Source organism: Streptopelia decaocto, assembly GCF_964273445.1.
Source record: "Streptopelia decaocto genome assembly, chromosome: 4".
In the NCBI taxonomy this organism is placed as follows: domain Eukaryota; kingdom Metazoa; phylum Chordata; class Aves; order Columbiformes; family Columbidae; genus Streptopelia; species Streptopelia decaocto.
Window position 1 is genome coordinate 50,918,736 of NC_138658.1, and position 20,318 is coordinate 50,939,053.

At 35.8% G+C, this 20,318-nt stretch overlaps 1 protein-coding gene across 1 annotated transcript in view; it reads left to right on the forward strand.

Annotated features, from left to right (window-relative positions):
- The window catches only part of NFXL1 (nuclear transcription factor, X-box binding like 1), a 50,435-nt gene that overhangs the window by 3,055 nt on the left and 27,062 nt on the right, over positions 1-20,318 (forward strand). Inside the window, exons 4-15 of the mRNA XM_082050333.1 lie at positions 1,292-1,425; positions 3,079-3,257; positions 3,390-3,551; positions 3,657-3,757; positions 4,972-5,086; positions 5,420-5,544; positions 6,508-6,630; positions 8,042-8,132; positions 11,135-11,255; positions 11,904-12,060; positions 12,863-12,954; positions 16,423-16,444. Of these exons, the coding sequence (XP_081906459.1) occupies positions 1,292-1,425; positions 3,079-3,257; positions 3,390-3,551; positions 3,657-3,757; positions 4,972-5,086; positions 5,420-5,544; positions 6,508-6,630; positions 8,042-8,132; positions 11,135-11,255; positions 11,904-12,060; positions 12,863-12,954; positions 16,423-16,444 (1,422 nt within the window). The remainder of the gene's footprint in view (positions 1-1,291; positions 1,426-3,078; positions 3,258-3,389; positions 3,552-3,656; positions 3,758-4,971; positions 5,087-5,419; positions 5,545-6,507; positions 6,631-8,041; positions 8,133-11,134; positions 11,256-11,903; positions 12,061-12,862; positions 12,955-16,422; positions 16,445-20,318) is intronic.

The window sequence follows — 20,318 nt, forward strand, 5'->3', positions numbered from 1 at the left end:
CTTGGAAGGTGTCTTTATAACTCAATGGTTTGTTAGTTATCTTGTAAGTTTCAGCAAAGTCTGTTTGTTTACTTAATATCTCCTGTTTAGCTTTAGTTTTGGGAAGTTATTTATTATACTTTTAGAAACTTAGGTCATTGGCTTTGTCCTCCATAAGTTAATGGGGAAAATCTCCTTGTTTTCACAGTATAATTTTATAACAATGTCCTAAGTTATTAGAAAAATAAAGAAACGAAAACTTTTATTTTCTGCTGCATTTCTCTTACCAAATTGTTATAGTAATTCTAAGCCTACAATTTAAGACATCAGTATGTGGAAAGTACCAGAGTCATAAAACTGCATTTCTGTTTTTTAAATTGCTTTTCAGCAGCAGGCTGATACTCTAAGTGAAAATTTGTGATTTCACTCCAGAACTGACAAAGAAGTACAGGGAACAAGAACATAGAAATTTAGTGATGGGGACAGTTTATTGGCAAAATCAACTTAATCTTCCACACATTTGCTTTTAATTCTGTTCCATTTTATACCTCTCTTGCTCTTTGAAGAAAAGACACTATGTTGAAAGCTACACTTTTAATAAAAATATTTTTCTTCCTAGCATTGTATGTAAATGCGAAATTTTGAAAGGGAGAAAAGTCTTTTTAGTACTTTTACTGCCAAGATGTCTAGAGACCTAGAGTACAGGACAGGCAGAGAGGTGGTGGGAAAGCTGGGCTTGGTTAGTCCAGCAGAGAGCAGGCTAAGGGATGATACGATTGCAGCCCCTGTCTGCTTGGAACTGTGTAGGTGGCTAAAGTCGTCTTTGTGGTGACAGGTGGCAGTGGCACAAATTGGGACGTGTAGATTGGGTACTGGGAAGGTAGTATGACACTTGGAGCAGGTTGTCCAGGATGGTTGTGAAGTCCCCATCCTTCAGGATTTTCCAACTTTGCTAGGCAAAGCCGTGACTGAACTGAGCTAATTGGCAATAGTCCTGCTTTGGGCACAAGGTTGTGCTATGTGACCTCCAACAGTGTGTTTATATCAACATTTCTATGATTATGGGAGTATTTTGGGCTCCGTAAGCCTTTGGAAAAACTTCCCACAGCACCAGGAAAAAACATTCTAGGTATGAATCTATAACAATAAAACTGCCTTTATTAATCTAACAATAGATATAATCTATCTTTGGAAACTCATTTTTAAATGGAAAAATAGCAAGTTTGTATGTCTTTAGATATTATGGATGTTCATAAATGGAAACAGAAGGAAACCTGATATAAAGCACTTGGCACTTATATCTGCTCTTTAGGTCTGGAGCTGTTGTGGATGCTTCTGTATATTTCACTTGGTGTGTATCCAAAAGTGGGCCAAGGACAGCCTTTTCCTTGTCTCTTCTCCTTTGACAGATGATGATTTTGGAAAGAAAGATTATCCCTGGCCATGGTGAGCTCTTCATGGTACATTTACAAAATATACTTTTATTGCGAAACACATGCAAATTGGAGTTACTTTAGAAAGGAATGGTGCTTGTAAATGACATGCACACACACAAAAAAGTTTAGGAGACTGACTTTTCTATTGTGTTTCTGAATTTTTTTAAAGTTTTCATTAACATGATTCAGGAATATTTCACAGTGGGATTAAAAACCTACTGTGTCAAATTTCTTTCAACCTCTGAGAAGGTAACTTATCTATCAGATGTTTCAGCTTCTAATGTTTATTACTGAATGGCTTTACATATTTGTCACTTTCAAAATTGGCACCATGAAATAAATTTAAATAAAACAGTTCTAAAATAGCAAGATTTATGGGGTTTGGTTTTTTGTTTGTTTGTTTTTTGGTTTTGGTATAACTCAAGTGTTAAAGCCAGTATTGCAGTTTTACAGGAGATTGTAAAAAGAAGGTAATATTGTGGCTGCATGAATAATGAAGCTGTCTGAAAGTTCAATCAGAGTTTCCCTGTACATGTTTCCTCTGGGCTTTGTTTGCTCACCTACTTTTATGTGGAAACTTGTAGTAATATCTTTGAGAGACACTTCTCTGTCAAATTTGGTTGAAAGTGCGTGATGGATTCAAAGGGTCAATTAACTGGGATCTCAGAGAGCAGGTTTGCTTAGGAAACAAGGTATAAAATTGGTGGCTCACAGCGTCTCAAGTTGATAGTGCCTTTTCTACTATTAACTAGTTTTGTGTTTGGGAATAATGTTTATAACAAAAAATTTCAAGGTGAATAGTATTTTATTTAACATTTCAGCACATGATAAAAAGGTGCAGTCACTATGGAGAACATGTTTATGGCCTGTAATGTATTACATGGGGGCAAATTGACGTTTTGTTTGATTAAAAATTAGTATGTAGGTCTTTCAAAGCCTCCATTGTTCTCTGAGGAGGTGTTCCTTGTCTGTTGTCTTTTCCTAGTGTAGCCATGAATGGGAGCTGCTTATTTTCTTCTTCCTTGTGTTGCCTCCCTCGTCCGTAGCTAGCACCCAAACCTTTAGGGCCTGTGGCACTAACAAGTTTGAGACCTTTGGTGCATGTCTACCTTTAGGAATAATGCATTTTTAAATATCTGACACCATCAAAGAAAATAAATAAAGGTGTGCATCTTATAATATTTAAGATGCTGAACTGGTACAATCTAAAATCTTTTAGATAAAATTTTCAATATTATGCGTAGTTTTAATAGCATAGCTAAATTTTGTTTTACATAGTTTATAAATTGCTACTTGTAATAACCTGGTTTTTCATCTATTTTTTTGGTTGGTTCTGTTTAAATAGGTTAATGCTTTGCTGCATACATTCCTTTGGTATTACATAATAATTGTTCTGTATGCTTGCTACACTGATTTTTTTTTTTTTTTTTTTGGTGTATATTCTTACAAAATATTTCAGTGATAGGACAATTGCTTAGACATTCTAATGAATGTATTGAAAAATCCGACATATAGCAAGACCTTTATTTATGTTGTTGTTGGTTGCGGTCGTTGTCAAAATGTTAATTGGTAGCCTGGTAACAATCTTAGGAAACTGAAATAATAAAAACTGTTAAAAAGAAAAAATTGCTTGTCTTTTCACTGCCTTTTTCTCCTGTTGTAGTCCAAAATGTAGGTTTGAATACAAACGGTCTGAAACTCCCAGTAGGTATTACTGTTACTGTGGAAAAGTGGAAAATCCAACACTGGACCCATGGCTGATACCTCACTCCTGTGGTCAGATATGTGAGAGGGAATTCAAACCTCCTTGTGGTCATAAATGTTTGCTGCTTTGTCATCCAGGTAAATCTGTTGCATCTCTTGGTTATGTGACCTGTATTTTTGTAGCTGTAAAGTTTTCAGAATAAACCAGGTGTGGCCAAGGCTGCATTTGCCAAATGGCCATTTGCAACATGTTCTTTTTCCCTTGCTTAGGACCTTGTCCACCTTGCCCAAAGATGATCACAACAACCTGTCACTGTAAGAAGGCCCAACCTGTGCCCCGGAGGTGCAGTGCCAAGGAATGGTCGTGTCGCCTGCCGTGCGGACGAATGTTGCTGTGTGGACAACACACTTGTGAGAATGCCTGTCATGCAGGTAGACAGACCCACCTTCTTAAACTTCATAGGAGTAGTTGTTTTAATTGTTAAGATACATCATTTGCATTTCCTGCTCTCAATGTCACTTCGCAATTACACACAGGAGATTGTCAGCCTTGTCCTCGAGTCAGTAAACAACGGTGCATCTGTGGAAGACAGACAGCAGAAAGATTTTGTGCAAGTCCTCAGTGGCAGTGTGATCAGGTATGTTGAAGCTGACCTTTTTAGATTATTTCCCATCTTTATAAAATTTGATTACTCAGTGTATTAAGGGTTGGAAAAACTCATTCAGTAAGGAAATAATTTTATTTTTTAGGTTTTGAAAAAGCAGTCAAAAATGTGAGCAGCAGTGTTTGAGAATGGATCTACTTCATGGCTTGGTTAATTTCTGCCAGTAGTTAAAATGTCACTGTTCTGGAGTTGTGCAAGGGTTAAGCTAGCAGTTAATTTGACCTTGTGTATTCGGTTTTCTTGCACTCGAGGTTGAAATTTCAGCTGCTACCTTCAAAAACTAAGCATGAAACCACAGCTTAGTAGCTAAGAATTTAATGAGATTTACTTATAGTGACTGTAAAAGAATGAAAGCTGTGTGATTCATTCTTTGAAGTATATTTGCAGGTCATTCTTTGGACCAAGGCTATGGCTTAACAGACTGTAAAAAGTAACAATAATTTCGGGGGACAGGTTGTACCAGGAGGTACTTGGTCATTATGATCTCGCTAAGAAAGGTGCTCAGCCTCTGTAAAGTAACAATTAAAATGCAATTTATTTTAGCTACACTATAGAGAAGGAGAGTATAATCTAAATAATAGTATGGCCTGTTAGATGCTGGGAGCTCTGAGCTGTGCAGCATGCAGTTTCTGATCCACATGCAGCATGCAGTGCAGACCCCCCATCTGTAAAAAGGGTTACCCCATTTTGGTCATTGAAGCTATTGTAGGATTTTTGTTTCAAGAAAGCAACTCTGTTCATCATTTCTACTGTCAGACAAGAAGGATGTTCGGATGAGAACTTCTTGCTGCACTGTTAGATAAAGGCAAGGACATGCAGGTGGAATAATCACTGGTACCAAGTGGGAGCTGCCTCTAATCTCTTCTGCTACAATAAGTTTATCGTGGCCATGGGATATGTGTGGCACAACACAGGCCTGAAGGCCAAGCTGTACGTGCAGCACAGCGCAGGCTGGGACTACTCAGGTTCACTGTTAGGTAGACCACTAACTCCTCAGTATACAGTGGTCTTCCAGTCAGAATCACTGTAGGCGTGAGCAGTTTTATTTGGTGAACTTGGCAAATATAAGATTTGTTAACAAAATTCAGAAAAAGTTAAATTCGCCTTGAGTTTTTCCCCTTGAGTTGCTTTGTCTTGGTATGAAGTTCCATTACATTGCATTCTCTTGGTTTCTCTGAGTTTTCCAGGTGTGTGGGAAACCTTTGCGTTGTGGTAATCACACATGTGAACAAGTTTGTCATGCTGGTCCCTGTGGAGACTGTCCTCGTTCTGGGAAAAGGTCCTGTCCATGTGGAAAATCAAGTAAGCTCCTTTAATTTATTTATTTCTTTTTAAGATAAATTTTTAAAAAGTTATCCACTCTTTGACAGTCAGTAGTTTAGGTTAATTCTGCAGGGCAGGATCCATAAGAAGTTCTTACAGTGAACTCTGACATCTTAATGTTTTTGCTTAATTCTTTCAAAGCTTTATTTAGTACCAGGGGTTTAATTTGCGATGTGAATAAGAGAGTAATTCTAGAGAAGCTTTTAAAAAAAATTAGAAAATTGGAATTTGAACTTGTATTACCCCGTGCATTTTTTTTCAAAATATTTTGGCTTTTCTTCTACATGTTTGCTTGTACTTCTCTTCATCTAGAGTTTACACTGCCTTGTACAGAAGATGTGCCCACATGTGGCGATAGTTGTGACAAAGTTCTGGAATGTGGCATCCATAAATGTTCACAGCGCTGTCATCGAGGTCCTTGTGAAATATGCAGACAGGTTAGTGTTACTGTAGCAAGTTCACATTGTGTTAAGGTTTTTAAACACTGTGTGCCTGGAACAGTGCAAGTCTTCTAAGGAAAATGCCATCATATCTATCACAAAATCTATTACTTTCTGTTCATTAAAAGCAACATATTTTTTCCCTGTTTCTCCCCCATCCCATAATAACACAATTCTGAATTAATAGTTGAGCATTATAAGGCATGGATGAGGGTTTTATAACAATATGGATTGGCTTGGGTTTTTTTACTTTTTTAATTAATTGTGCCCTAAAAGACAATTTTTCTGCAGCACTTCTAGCTTCCTTGGTGCTTTGTCTTATTACACTATTTCTTCATTAGCAAAGTGGAAGATGCTGTAACATAACATTATTTCCTTGTCAGTAAGAAAATAATATTTTGCTCTGCTCTATCTATAGAGCTTGTGTGGTCTGGCCTATAAAGCTGTTGCTCTGCTTGCTCTCAGTTGTGTCTTTCTGAACCAGATTTGGCTACAGAGTCTATGGTGAAAGTAATTAGCACATGATAGCTGGGACAAAGGTCAGATAAACCTGCTCACCTGTTTCTTAATTACCTTTGTACATGATGGATGAATCTAGTTCACTGTGCAGGAGAGGTACTTTTTTGATTTATTTGGTTTGCATTTATGCTTGACAAGTTACACTACGCGCTTGAGTGGTTCCCTTGAAGTGCCTTCGTTTTTGGTGAGACCAAGGCTACAGTGAAGTGCCATTCAGAGCACAGTGTCTGCAATACCAGCACAAGTTCCTCAAGTATTAATAGTTATTGCACAGATAGGTGATCTGCTCTAGCACGTGAGATACTTCCTGTTGTGAATAGAGCCTTGTAATGTGCTCTCCCACAAACTTTTCTTTACAGCTAATAGTAAAACATTTTATTTTCCACTTTTTTTTTTTAATTAAAAATACCCTGCTATTTTTCCCCGTATCTTGCTGCTCAGGAAGTTGAAAAACAGTGTCGCTGTGGAAAGCACACTAAGCGCCTGCCATGTCATAAGCCATATCTGTGTGAAACAAAGTGTACTAAAATTCGTGATTGCCAGAAGCACCAATGTAGGAGAAAGGTAAGTGTCCAGAGATTATCTTTCTTAAATGTATTGTTTAGATAACATTCTTATTTAGATATAATATTTTACATATGTCACATCAATCTGTTGTTCACTTCATGTTATTGTATAGAAAGTGGAGTTTTCTTCAACATCTTTCAAATTAGTTTACAGTGTACCAGAATTCTCTGAACTGCATGTCATCAAGAAGGCCTCAGTGGCCTTAAAAACTGACAACTTTCCAGTTCCAAAAGGCAGTTTTGCTTTCAGATAATTGAGTAGTTACTGATGTTTTTGCATTTTGAAGTAGTTAAATCCATGTATTTCCTTACGTTGTAGGAAGAGCTGGGAATCTCTCTTAACTCTGTGAGGGACAAACTCTCATTTTTGACAATGCAGCATTCCAGCCCACCTTCTAATACGCATGCCTGTAAACTGTAGTGAACTGTAGTCTGACAATTGGGAAACTGAGTTTTGTTTCCCTTCTCATTTCAAGTCAAAGGAATGATTGATAGCTCAGACCTATCTTTTCAGTTTATTGATGCAAAAAGACCTGACAGTTGCCTGCTATATGTGAATTACGACATCACAAAAGTTGGACTTCTTATTGCAAAGAGGCATGAAAAATACAGTTTTATTCTTAAGTACTTTTGAGTATAATTATTACAGTTAATTTACTTTATGTGAAAAGATGGTAAAACAAGGAAATGCAATCTTGGCATCTTTAATTTATGCTAAAAAATTGCCATCCTTCCTGATACAGTTTGGAAAGAGAGTACCTTTTAAGTTAAAAATGAGGATCTCTCCTGACCTGGCATACACCAATGTGATGGTGATGTGTTGTGTTTCAGTTCTTCCACATTACTACTTTATCTAAGAACAGAAAGTAGATAACTGATCCTAAAGTTATCTGACCTCTACTAAAAAGGTGGGGTGTTTGTTGTGGGGGTTTTTGTTGTTTGTTTGTTTTTTGTTTGTTGTTGATGTTTTTTAAAGTGTTTTTAAAAAAAAAAAAAAAAGGTGGTTAGCAACATTTTTGTGCCAGGGACAATGCAGCATGAAAGCAAAGAAGTTGCAGAGTAATGGGGCGAACTGTTGGATATCCTGCGTGTAATCTTCTGAAATTATTTTGGATTAAAATATTGTAAGAATCTGAACTTTTAAAAATACTGTTATGCTTTTTGGAAGCCCTCTGCCTTTTTAGTGTGTTAAAATGATGTTTTCAAATGTGGTTTCATGTTATTTTATAACTTAATTTTTAAAAACAACTTTACAGATGGCCTCCTTTTTATACCTGGCATAAATTTGAGGATATTGGAATAAATTGCATGAAAATTTTTAGAGTACTACTGAAAAAATTAGATAGTAGAAGAGGGCAAACTTATACCAGAAAAGTTTTCAGTTACATAAGGTATATATTTTTTGATAGTGCTGTCCTGGAAACTGTCCACCTTGCGATCAAGTCTGTGGGCGGACTCTGGGCTGCAGAAATCACAAATGTCCTTCAGGCTGCCACAGAGGTAAGAACAGGTGAAGGATCCCCATAGTGATGCACTATTGTTTATTTTTGCCCAACTTCATGCTTGCATGACTCTGTGTGGTGCTCAATGAATTCTCTCCCTTGTTGCATGTGGGCTTTTTGTGAGGGCAGTGTGCTTGAAAGGATTTTAGCGGTGGTTAGAGCTTAAGGATTCACATAATGACAAACCGAGTTTTTACCTGGTAATTTTGCTTAGTATTATTCCTCTGAAAATGCTCTGTCCTCTTTCCAGCTCCTGAATTCAAAATACATAGCCTGACTTTCTTTCCCCAAACAATTCTGTTCACTGACTATGGCAAAGTCCAGTTATGTATAGAAAAGACTATGCTGGTTGAGTCTGGATGGTTTTAAAATATCCTAGAACACAATGTGTGATATAAGTGCGCTTAAAATAAAAGCTTTTAAAAAAATATGGAATTTGAATGTATATTGGTACCTTACTGGTAAAAGAGAAGAGACGCACTTACTACTGACTACATGAAGGATAACAAGAAAGTTTACTTCTGCATCCAGTGACCTTGGTTAAAAAGATGCTGAAAATGGCCAATTACCTGGCAGCTTTTATCCTGGCTGATTGCTTTGACATTTGCTTGGTAGGGGATTAAATTGAAATGACTTAAAAAGGCAGCTTCCCCCTCAGCAATTTTCCCCACAGAAGCTGCTGCCCTGCTGAAACAACAGCTGAGTACCCTATGTGATTTCTCTTAGTATTCTCAGCTATAAATTGCAACAATTTAGGAAATGATTCACAACTTGTTCAGCCAATCTTACTTCTGAGGCAGTGATTTTTAAGTGGACAGGACAGGTAAATGTGGTAGTTGTCCTGGTTAACCTATTAGATCTGTCACCACAAAAAAGTGGTTTGGTTTTTTTGTTAACTGTGACCCTTTTCTTCTTCCCCGTCCTTTCTTCTCCCACCCTTGTACCTCTCCAAAATCCTGGAAATACTTAATTTGTTTTTGTACTGTCAGAAGAAAACTGGTAACATATTTTTTCTGCATTATTTTGGTTGATAACTAAATCGTAGAATAAAATTCTGATTGGAAAACTAAGGTGTTAATGCTGTATTATAGGATAAACTTTTACATTGAATAGCTGTTTATATTTCATACTGCTTACATCTTGCAGCCTGGCTAAAAGTGGCAATGACTTCTAATAGCTAACAGCAATGGAAAAATAGTGAAGCAGTGCCTGTAAGAAAACAAAAGTGAACTTTGAGGATGTAAATATATATACAAATAGATACACTTCAAAGTGTGTGTAATTTATCAAAATGGTGCAATTATCAATATTTAAGTGCTAACTCTTGTCAGAATTTAGGCATCTAATGAAGCTAATAACTAAGGTATCAGATGATAAATTCAGAAAATAAAATAATTTGTGCTTTAACAAATTGCAGTGTAATATAATTTGTAATATCTTGTCAAAATGTTTTTAAATATTCCTAGTAAAGGCAATTATTTTTATTTCAAAATATTTATATTCATATGTTTCTCCTTATACACCAATGTTTTAATAGCTCCTGAAACTTATAATTAATTATTTTATCTTCAATATGTAATACCAGGTCAGGTTAGTTTTGCTGTGAGCTGCCAGATGTCAGTGACCACTGATTTTAAAGGAAATAGTATGCCTCCTAGAAAATAACTTGCCAGATCAGGTCCTTTAGAAGGTACCTGATGTCAGAGTTATTAGCGGTTGCTGATAGTAAGCACTTGACCTTTAGCCAGGGTCCCTGAAAACATGTAACTTAATCAGTTCTGTTTGTGGTTTGATTTTTACATATTTTGTTTTCTTAAGTATTTTAATATGCTTGCTGAAATTTAGAATGTTTTGCAAAGGAACAGAAGTGTTTTGTTTCTTACAGTAGTGCATTATAACACTTGATTTGAGAATGCTGTGTTCTCACCTTAACTTCAGGCTTATGCGAGATCTCTGTTCTTCCATCTTTTTGAGAACGTAGGCGGTTTTCTTTAACAGAATATTTAAATAAGTTGTACACGAATTAACCATTGTGGGCAGCATAGATTTAGACCTTCAGTTTATTTTGTAGCAGTAGCTGTTTATGTGTGCTGATAATATAATTTAATTTACTTTGGAATATAAGCACTGTGGACTTCATCCTTTTTAATTCAGCAGCCTTTTGTCATTGAGAGATCCACTTCTTGAAGTATTGCTTCCCAGATCCTGCTAAATAGTCAGAATCTTAAAAAGTTGTGCTGTCAATAACGCTATCAAAGCTTTGCTTTCTTTAAAGTTTCAGAATGCAACATGATTAGTAAGCCAAAATCCAACATCTACATCTGTGGGGTTTTTTTTAGAAGATGCATATTCTTGTAGTTAATTAGTTAATAATAAAACTTAGCAGTTGGCACTTGATGAATAAATAGTGTGGTAGAGCCTGAAATTAAAACAGAAGGTATTGTACATATCTCTTTTTTTTTAATGTATCAGGTTAGTAGCATGAGTAACTTTAGAAATGAGGAGGATCTTTTCAAGAAAGCAGTAATTATACAGAAAGGATGAACACTTCTTTAATACCGTACAAAATCTGTCAAACTTTATTGTACTAGTTTTTCAGTGTCTCTTTTCTAACTTTTGAATATAAACAAAAGATGATACATCTTCATATGCATGTAAGACTGAAATGCAAATAGCAGCTATTTAATTATTGTGTGATCCAAATGGCTGGGGTTTAATTATGCTGAGTTCTTTTTAAAATGTGAGAGGGGAATTGTTTCTAACTTAATACCAGTTAACAACTGTACAATAATTAAGATTATTTCTTTAAGACTGGTGAAATTCTCTTTCCCAAGAGGCATTTGAAACTAAGCAGAAATGAAAAAATAACAGCCAGCTATTATTTAGGTCAAACAGAACAGGACAATTAGACCATGTGCGTATTCAGAGTTACATTAGTTACCAGTTTTTATAATCGGTAGCTTATTCAGATTATCATATTGTTAACATATTTGTTTTTAGGTAGTTGCAATCCATGTCCAGAGACCGTAGATGTGAAATGTCATTGTGGGAAAACCGTTATTAAAGTGCCCTGTGGCAGAGAGCGCACCATCAAACCCCCGAGATGCAAACAGCTCTGCAGGTCAGTATAGAAAGCACCTGTGCTTCTAGTTCTTCAGCGGAGTTTGAGGTGTCCTTAAAGGAAGTAGTCAAACATCACTTTAAAAGGCAAAAAATACTTCTTTAATATGATTGTGGATATTACTTCTCAGTTTTCTGTATTCTTGACTATGCAGATGGAGATTCACAATAATCCTTCCTATCAGATGCCCCTTTGATACTGTAGTTTCATGAGCAACTTGCTGCTGTCAGGGGGGAGGTTCTGTCCTGCTGAGCACTTCTAATTCTATAGCCCCACTCCGTTCTTCAAGTCATCTCTGGTACATTTTGAAGTACCTCCATGAGGCAGTTTACCTAGAAAACTTGACTAGCAAAAGGAAAAAGGAGAATAGTTTCTGCTGGGGTGTAGCAAGATTGCTCAGTACAGAGTAGAATCAGGATTGAAATAGCTGTTCGAATATGCAAAACCAACTTTGATTTGATTTAATTTAATTTAGAACTCCAGTATAATTTTACTGTAATATTCACAACCGCTGAAGGTGAGAGGCAAACTCAGTTAAAAAAAATAACTTGTTCATCTCAATTATTTGTATTTTGAGCGTAACTGTTCAGTGACTGTAACTTCATATTTCTTGCTGTCATATTGATTCATTTTTGGATTTTACTTCAGTCGACTGCCTACCTGTCACCACCCTACGCAGGAGAAACACTACTGTCACTTTGGTCGATGTCCTCCGTGTCGTCAGTCCTGCCAGAAAACATTAACATGTGGTCATTTGTGCCCTGTTTCCTGCCATGATGAAGCACTTGTGAAGCAAACTGGCTCAGTAAGTAAATAGTGAAAAATGGTGTGTTGTGTTCTGAAGAGTTATCAATAGCTGTTTGTGGGGGACTACAGTGGGTCCATGGATTCCCTGACAGAGGGCATGGGAACAGAAGTTAGCCTTGAAGATATGAAGGCCTAGCCATGAGAAAGATGGGAGTAAAGGAGTATCCGAAGATAAGGATGTACCTGTGAGAGAGAAGGAAGTAAAAGAGTAACATTGATGATAGCAAAAATAACCAATGAGGTGTTACTGCTGTAACTTGTAACCAATAGTGAAGAGACACATGAATTGGCAAAACTATATAAAAATGCACTTGTGGCAATAAATGGAATCTACTACGTTCATCCTGGAAGAACTTGGTCTATGTCGTTTGTCCGTCTCAACCACAACAGTTATTTGACCTTAATCTTATGCTGGAGGCTTCTGCAGCTTAGAGTAAATAAATAAATAGGAACAAAAAAATAAATAACCTTGATAGTTACTAAACCATCAAAATTAGCGCAAGTTAGAAGTGAGAAATTGTTTGGCATCTTTAAATATGACACATGCATGTCATGAAAATTTCACTTGGTTAGTAACTGAAATACTTTTTATATTTTTGCCTCTATTAAATAATTAGAATTGTTTTGGTGTTTTTTGTTTTTTTTTTTATGAAATGTTGAGATTTTCATTAGTAAAAAACTAGTTACTAGAAAGTGGGTTTGTTATAACTGGGATCTGTTTAGATGATAAGTTTATTTATGGTCAAGCAGATAGCTCTGTCTGTGTTTTCTATTCAGCTAGTGTTGCTTTTTGCTCTCAGCATCAGTCTGCAGGTCCTTGGGAACAGCCATCTGAGCCAGCTTTTATTCAAACTGCATTGCCATGTCCTCCCTGTGAGGTTCCTATACCAGTGTAAGTATTAAAAAAGAAAACAAATAAAAGAAAATTTTGGCATGGAAAGAGATTTTTTTTTTCTTTTTATACTTTTGTAGAGATCAACATGAAATTAAACATATTTTCCTCTTCAGATGCAATGAGCCTATGTGAACACCATTCTCATAAAACTGCGAGCATTGGTGATTGTCTAATAGATATTTCTGCACTGTTTGCTCACTGCATGAAAGGACTTGATAGTAAAGATTGGTTGCTTCTAATATATGTTGTTTGCAATGCTGCCTTAAAAGAAAAATATGAAAACTGCAAAGACAGACATTGTAATTTGATAGTCTTCAGTGACATACAGCTTTTTCTGTATAGTTTCTACCTTTTTTGGTTTATGGGATTGCAATTTTCTGTGTAATTAATTGCTATTTTTTTTCTCAGTTGTTCCGTTATTGTATGCTGATGATTGACAGGTGGATGCCCTTCATCCCATCTGCTTGTCTCCTTTCTATTTTTAACTTGTCCAGGAGGTTCTGCTCCTTGAGTAGAGCTGAATCAGCTCTATCCATGATGATGCTGAGGATATAAGGGAAGATCTGGTGATGATTTTTTTCATCATTTGTTTTCAGTTTGATAGAACTTGTGTTTGCATTGGGGAATAAGGACTCAATTCAACATTTATGTGAAAAATACTGGGGGTTTTGGTCTGTTTTTGTGTTGTAGTCTCTTACTGTTTAAAAGCCTGCATACTTCACAGTCATTAGTGCTTATTTGTTTTTTAAATATCCCCCCTTAATGAGGGAAGATTATGTCCTCATTTTATGAAGTGAGAAGTAGACAGAGGAAGTTGCTAAAAAAAAAAACCAAAAACATTTATCTGCCTATGTAGATATGTTTAGAACTTAATTTGTCAAGGATTGTACTATAATAGGTTGTACTTCTGTTCAAAACTATGACCGCTGAGTACCTCTGATACTTGGACTCAAAGTTCACAGCCAAGACTCCCAGAGGTGAAAAATGTGTAGTTGTGAACAGCCTGGTTTCAGTGTTTGGGTAGATGACTGTAGAAACCGACTTGTGCAGGTTGTGTAACATCATAACTTAGGTAGGGCACATCTTCTAGTTCCTCTAAATTCCAACCACAAAATCACCTCTTTTAGTCTGAAGGCTCCTCCCCAGAGGAGGTAAGTCTGCTAAGTGAGAAGAAAACCATACTGGAAAAGTTGTACTTAATTTTCTAACTAGAGGAAGCATCATTACATTTCATAGTGCTTGGGGTAAATTAAGATTCTATTAGAATTAGATCATGTTAATTCTGGAATATCCTAATTCTCTTGATTGATCCTTGCAACTGTAAAGTTATTTTTTTTCTTTTTAAAGTGGTATGAGAGAAATTTCCTGAATTAACAAAATAATAGTAAACAAAACCATAGATATAAAGTAATGTGTTGCCACAAAGCAAAATACCTGACGTTCTTAGATCATTGGCAGGGCTTTTAGAATCATTGCTAGAATGGTGGCATTTGAACAAATATGATAATGGAGAGTAGCTTAAATAATCCTGGTCTGTATGGATAGATGTTAGTGGGGATTCCATCCTTCACTGAGGTTTTGCAATACTTTTTGTTGTGTTTTCTAATATTTTGGTATTGTTGAACATGAGCAGTCAGAGATTTTGGGTTTAATATATTCAGTGTTTGTTTCTGTAAACAGTTAAAAGGGAATTTCTGGAAAATTATTTGCTCTATTAATTTGGTAGAACTGCTGAGGCTGGGAGGTATCTTGGGGTGGGGTCATCTAGTCCAGCCTCCTGCTCCAGGCAGATCAACGCTGAATTCTGACCAATTTGCTCCAGCTTTGTCCAGATAGACCTTGAAAACCTCTGTGTACATGGATTCTGCAGCCTCTCTGGACAACTCCCTGCTGTCCTTGTTTATACTTATACTGATATTTTTTTTAATTTATTTTCCTCCACTGTATATCTAGTCAGAACCTTCCTTTTTTTTTAAGAGTATGATTGTTGTGTCTCACCTCCCTGCTATGAACCTCAGTAGGGAGCATGGCTCAATCTTCTCTGTAGCTTCCCCTGTATGCTGAAAGACTATTATGTCCCCAGTCTTCAGTCCCCAGCCTGCAGTGTTTAGTCAGGCCCAGGTGAAAGACTTCTGTTGTCTCTGCATTTAATGAATTTCCTCTCCACCTATTCCTCCAGTCTGTCTAGATCCTTCTGAATGCCATCCCTGCCCTCGAATGTACTGACTGTCCTTTAGCGTTGTCTGCAAAATTGGTGCTTTTTATCTTTTCCAAGTTACTGTGGAACAAACAAACAAACAAGCAAACCACCCACAAGACAGGTTCCAGGCTGAAGAATTCCACCTGTAACTGGTGTCCATGTAGGATACAAACAGTGAGCTGCTACCCTTTGATGCTGCGAGTTTTTTATGCATCTAGTAGTTCATCTGACACCACTACATCTCAACGTGGATGCAAAGTTGCTGGGGGGAATCTCTCATCCATGGATTTAGTGGTTACAAGGCAGAAGGCAATCAGGCTAGTTAAGCAGTTTCCCCTTGCAGTGGAACAGAAGCATGCTGCAATGGAATGCAGGGCTCCTAGAAACCAAATGAACTGGTTATAGGAGGATTGTCTTGGATGTAAGATAAATGAACTGTGTAGAGTGAAGAAAAAGCTCCTGTGCAACATCTGCTTCTCATTTTACTAAGTGAAAGAATGGTTGCTCTTGCTGATATCCTGCTGTCCTAGACACCATCTGTAGTGATTGGGTAGTTGCTTTGTGTTAGAGAAGTTATCAGTGATACTTTTATTTTTTTAAATACTGTTCTAGAAATTTTTAGGAACTGATTTACAGTTAATAATTACTCTCCCTTATAAGATTTCAGTGGAGAAATCAAAGTAGTACTTGGGAAGGAGATGGCAGATATGAAATCAGAGACAAAAATAGAAAGATACTTTTCAAAATAAATTGAGAAAAGATTAATTTAATTTTTAGGAGATCAGTGTTTGAATGAGTCACCATTTCATTTAATACCCTCATAATTCTGATCAGTGGGCAGTTTTTCTTTCCTAGGAATGGTAGACCATTCTAAAAGGGGTAGAATTATAAGAGTAGACTAGATAGTTCTCTGAAATGTCTGAAAAATATGAAATTATATATTAGTAGAGCCAAAGGAAAAGCTATTTAGAAGCAATTCAGGTGGCTTTCTAAATAAATTTTCTAAAATAAAAGTTAGTAATATACAATTGTAATTAATCTGCCCATGAAACACTGATTTTTTGGGATTGCCATCATAAAATACAGCAATCCAAACAACTACTGAAGAAGAGATGGCATTGATCTGCGTAGATATATTATTTTCTTAGTTTGTACTTTTAAAAATAGATTGCATTATTTTTGTGTGAAAAGCACTGTAGCTGTTTTAAGTCCCTTATTGAAGAAATATATGTTCTCTAAATCTGCATTTTTTCTCTCTTTAACAGGGAGTGTCTTGGGCAGCATGAGGTGAGTCACAGAAACTGCCTTTTAAAGTGGAATATGAAGTATATCTCACTTTGTCAGTCTGAAAAAAAAAACACTAAAGAGAAATATTGTATGGCTTTTTTAGATTTTAAAACCAATGAAGTACCTTCTCACGAAGGCTTAAATATCAGAAGGTATTTTAGTTCCTTTTTGGAGAATACATAACTTTTTAGAAGTCTTGGACAGAAATTTACATCATGATTTGTGAAGCTATTTGGGTATTCCTGCAGTTGTTTAAATAGTGGTTTTTTTTGGGGTGTGGGTCTTTTCATTATGTACTTCTGAGGGTTGGTTTTTTTTCCTCATTCTATAGTTATTGTTCTTTCCCTGTCACACACTTCACTCAGTTCTTCTAGAAACTGCTGTATTTATTTTAAAAGGATAAGGAACATAGTGTTGTACATGAAAATTCTCATGTGATTTGGATTCAAGCATTCATGAATGAAATCAAACAATATAGTGGAAACTTCTTTAGTGTTACTTACTAGCTTTTCTTTTTGGTTCCTTTTTGTGTTCTCCAGTTTTGAATGAAGTTATTGTCTGTTTTGGCTAACATGAGAAGAATATCTCATTGACGCTTGAAGCTAAATAACTACCATCGTTATTCTCAGTCATTTCTAAAAGTCATGAAATTTAAGATCAACCCATTTTTCTTGTGTTTTTTTGTGGGTTTTTTCTGTTTTTTACCCTTTTAAACATGGTTGCTAAACTAATCTTTAAAAAAAATGTTGCTATTATAGCTTTGTCTGGGAATATATCTACTAGTAAGTCTGGCATAAATTCACTATTGAATTGCAGTTAACAGTACTGTAATACGCCTAGTATCATTTTAAGCTAGTAAAAAATTCTAGAAAACAGTAAATATATAAAAATATTTAAAGACACTCCTCCTTTTTTTCATTGGCCTTCTTTAGTAATCTTTTGGTATGTGTTCTAGTGTTGGTTTGATATGTGGTGGCAACATCTCCAAATGTTGTTAACAAAGTTTATGTATCAGCAGTCTGTTCGTGTAGCACATTTATTAATCCAACCAAGCTGTGACTGCAGCTTCCATAGAGCTACTTTGCAGCTTACTGGTTGCTAAAGAAAAATGTGCAGTGAAAATGGATTAAAAGAACGACTGTGCCTGTTTGTTTGGTCTTGAAACAGCTGGGTTTTGGTTTTGCTTTCCACAGTAAAACTTGCAGGTATATCAACCAATGACTTATTGAGTCAATGACATGTTTTGTGATAGGACATATCAAATCTTACATTAACTTTCATGAATTTATGTACAGGCAAAATAGAAGCTTTGGTCAATTGACTCAATATATAACTTGCTCCACACAATGTTTCTGGCTTTGATACTTTTCAGATGTACGTCATTATGAAGTCTATGTCCCTCCCCCTAACAGAAGACAGTATGGCTTTTCTTATTAGAGAAAATTGTTCCAATCACTACATATTTATAACTAATTTTGGAATAATAATTAAAGAAAAATCCTTAATCTGTTGCATACTGGTCTTGGCATAATCAATCAATGGCTTTGGGTCTTTTTATTTTAATGGGTCAGTATAGAAAATAAGGAAGAATGCTGGGGAGTCTATGCCCAACTTTAATAATTTGGATTTATTGATGCTGTATGATATGCTAAATTAAACGTTCCTTCTCTCAGCCAGCAGAGCGCAGTGCTTCCCTCCTGCTGAAATTTAGCAGTTTCTGGAATGCAGTGTCCTAATCGTTGAGATTTTGATAGCAGTCAAGGAAAATAATATTTTTTTAATGTGTGTGTGTGAGGGGGTGTTTACGGTGTATTTTAGGTCCATTGTACATGTTTATGTTGTTCTGAGGTCTCTAAAAATAAAGCAAACAAAAACATTTAAGATCTTTTCAGTGTTTTCCAGCCCCATTGGCTTTCAACAAGTAACCTCACCTCAAACTAATTTGTTAACAAGAGAAAACACTCTTAGATGTTTATGAACACTTCCCCCCTGTAGAAGTTTCCAGTCTCTGAAGGGATTTTTACTGGGAAATCTGAACTTTTCACAAGTGATGAAAGTAGCAATTTTCTCAAGCAAAGTTTGCTGTGAAGAGAGGCTGTACTATGTTACTGCTTATGCTGGGCTTTTGTTATACCTTCTATAATGGAAGAGGTATAAAAGAAATAAACTAGGAATTAAACGAGTCATAAAGTCACCTTTTCTTTTACTGAGATACCTGCAGATGATGAGTGGAAGAGAGAATGAAAGCAAACAGTTTAGGAGTTGTGTAATAAGCAAGTCTATTATGTTTACATTTTTCCTTGAATAGTAATTTTAATTTGTGTAGGTGTTGGAGTTGGTTGTGTTCAACTTGGTTTTTTGTTGTTGTTGTTTATTTTTATAAAATTTCACTTTGGTATTTAGTTTAAAAAGTATTTTTAAGAGATTGGTTTGAGCTCTTACATATCTTTGAGTATTTGCAACAACCAATTCAGCACTTAAAACAACAGGCTTAAAATTACTTTTCAGGTGATATGATTATATAAAATACATGTTTAGGCAAGTATGATTCTATGTGATTTTTACCTAAAATAAGACTTGTTTAAGCTATAGTGTGCAGCCTTCCTTTAAATAATTTTACTGTGTAAATTTTAGATGTGTTTACATATATTTAGGAAGATAACTCTTTAATAACTCTCCTTTGATTTGTAGGTGCTTAAAAGTAGCTCTCAATTCTGTTTCAAGTTGTAGGTCAGAGAGATCACCTGTCATTAACAGTTGCTGCTGCCCCAAAACAAAAACTTGATGTTTTGTTTTTTCTTTGAACTGCTACAAGCATTGGAATTTCATAGCAGTAGCATAAATGTTCTCTTTTAAAATCAAATTATGAGAGCTAGTGTTTATATTCAAAAGCTGGTTTTATGGGAAAACATTAATTAAAGCACATACAAGGTTGCTGAGGACAAACAAGGAAATCTTAACTGGAAATGGTATTAATTTATCTGCTGTAGTTAATTCTCTCATAGTGGCTTCATTTCATTAAGTGTTCTAGAGGAATGAAAACACTCTGTTTTTGTTTCCATGATATTTTGAATATACCATAATATCAGTCTTACTGTTCTCACACAGATAGAAATCTCTTCTTGGGTTTTTTTGGTGTTTTTTTTTTGGGTGGGAATTTGATGCTATGTTTTATAATTCTAAGATTGTTGGGTTTTCTTATTAGTTGTGGTTCTCTTATAAGAGGAAGAGCATTATTCTACCTCTAGGTAAAATTTAATGTAAAACTTGATGCAATTCACCTTTATGGCTAAATACCTTATGAATGTTTCAGAAATTTCCCTACCCTATTGTACTTGATTTTTATTTTCATATTCCAATTGATGTATCTGTTAGTTGATTTTATGCATTTGGGAGGTGTGCTGGAAAACTTCTGAAAGTTGTTTTGCCCTCTTTTCCTTGCCTTCCTTTCCTTAATCCATGGACAGACCCGTGGTCTGAGAATGACACCTCCTTAGTTTCTTTCTTTTTCCAATCATTTTTCATAAAACACTTCTGGTTCTCATTTGCATTCTCTATTCTTCAGCTCATCAGCCTCCTGGAGTTTGTGGCTTCTTTGATATTCGTCCTTGTAGCAAGAGTAGCGACCTCCATTTAGCCATTTCAGAAATGCATTCCAACTATAGGAAGTAAAACTTTTCTCTGTCCTTTGGATTTATTACTAATATCCGCAACAGATTGACTTGTCAAGAAATGGAAACAAAATTTGAAAATATAATGTATGTTTGATTTAATTGAAATTCTTTTGGTTTTGGCTACAACGTTAATTGATTCCAGAAGACTTTCCGTCTTTTATTGGGCTCAAGACTTGGGAAAGTCGACAAGCGGGACTGGA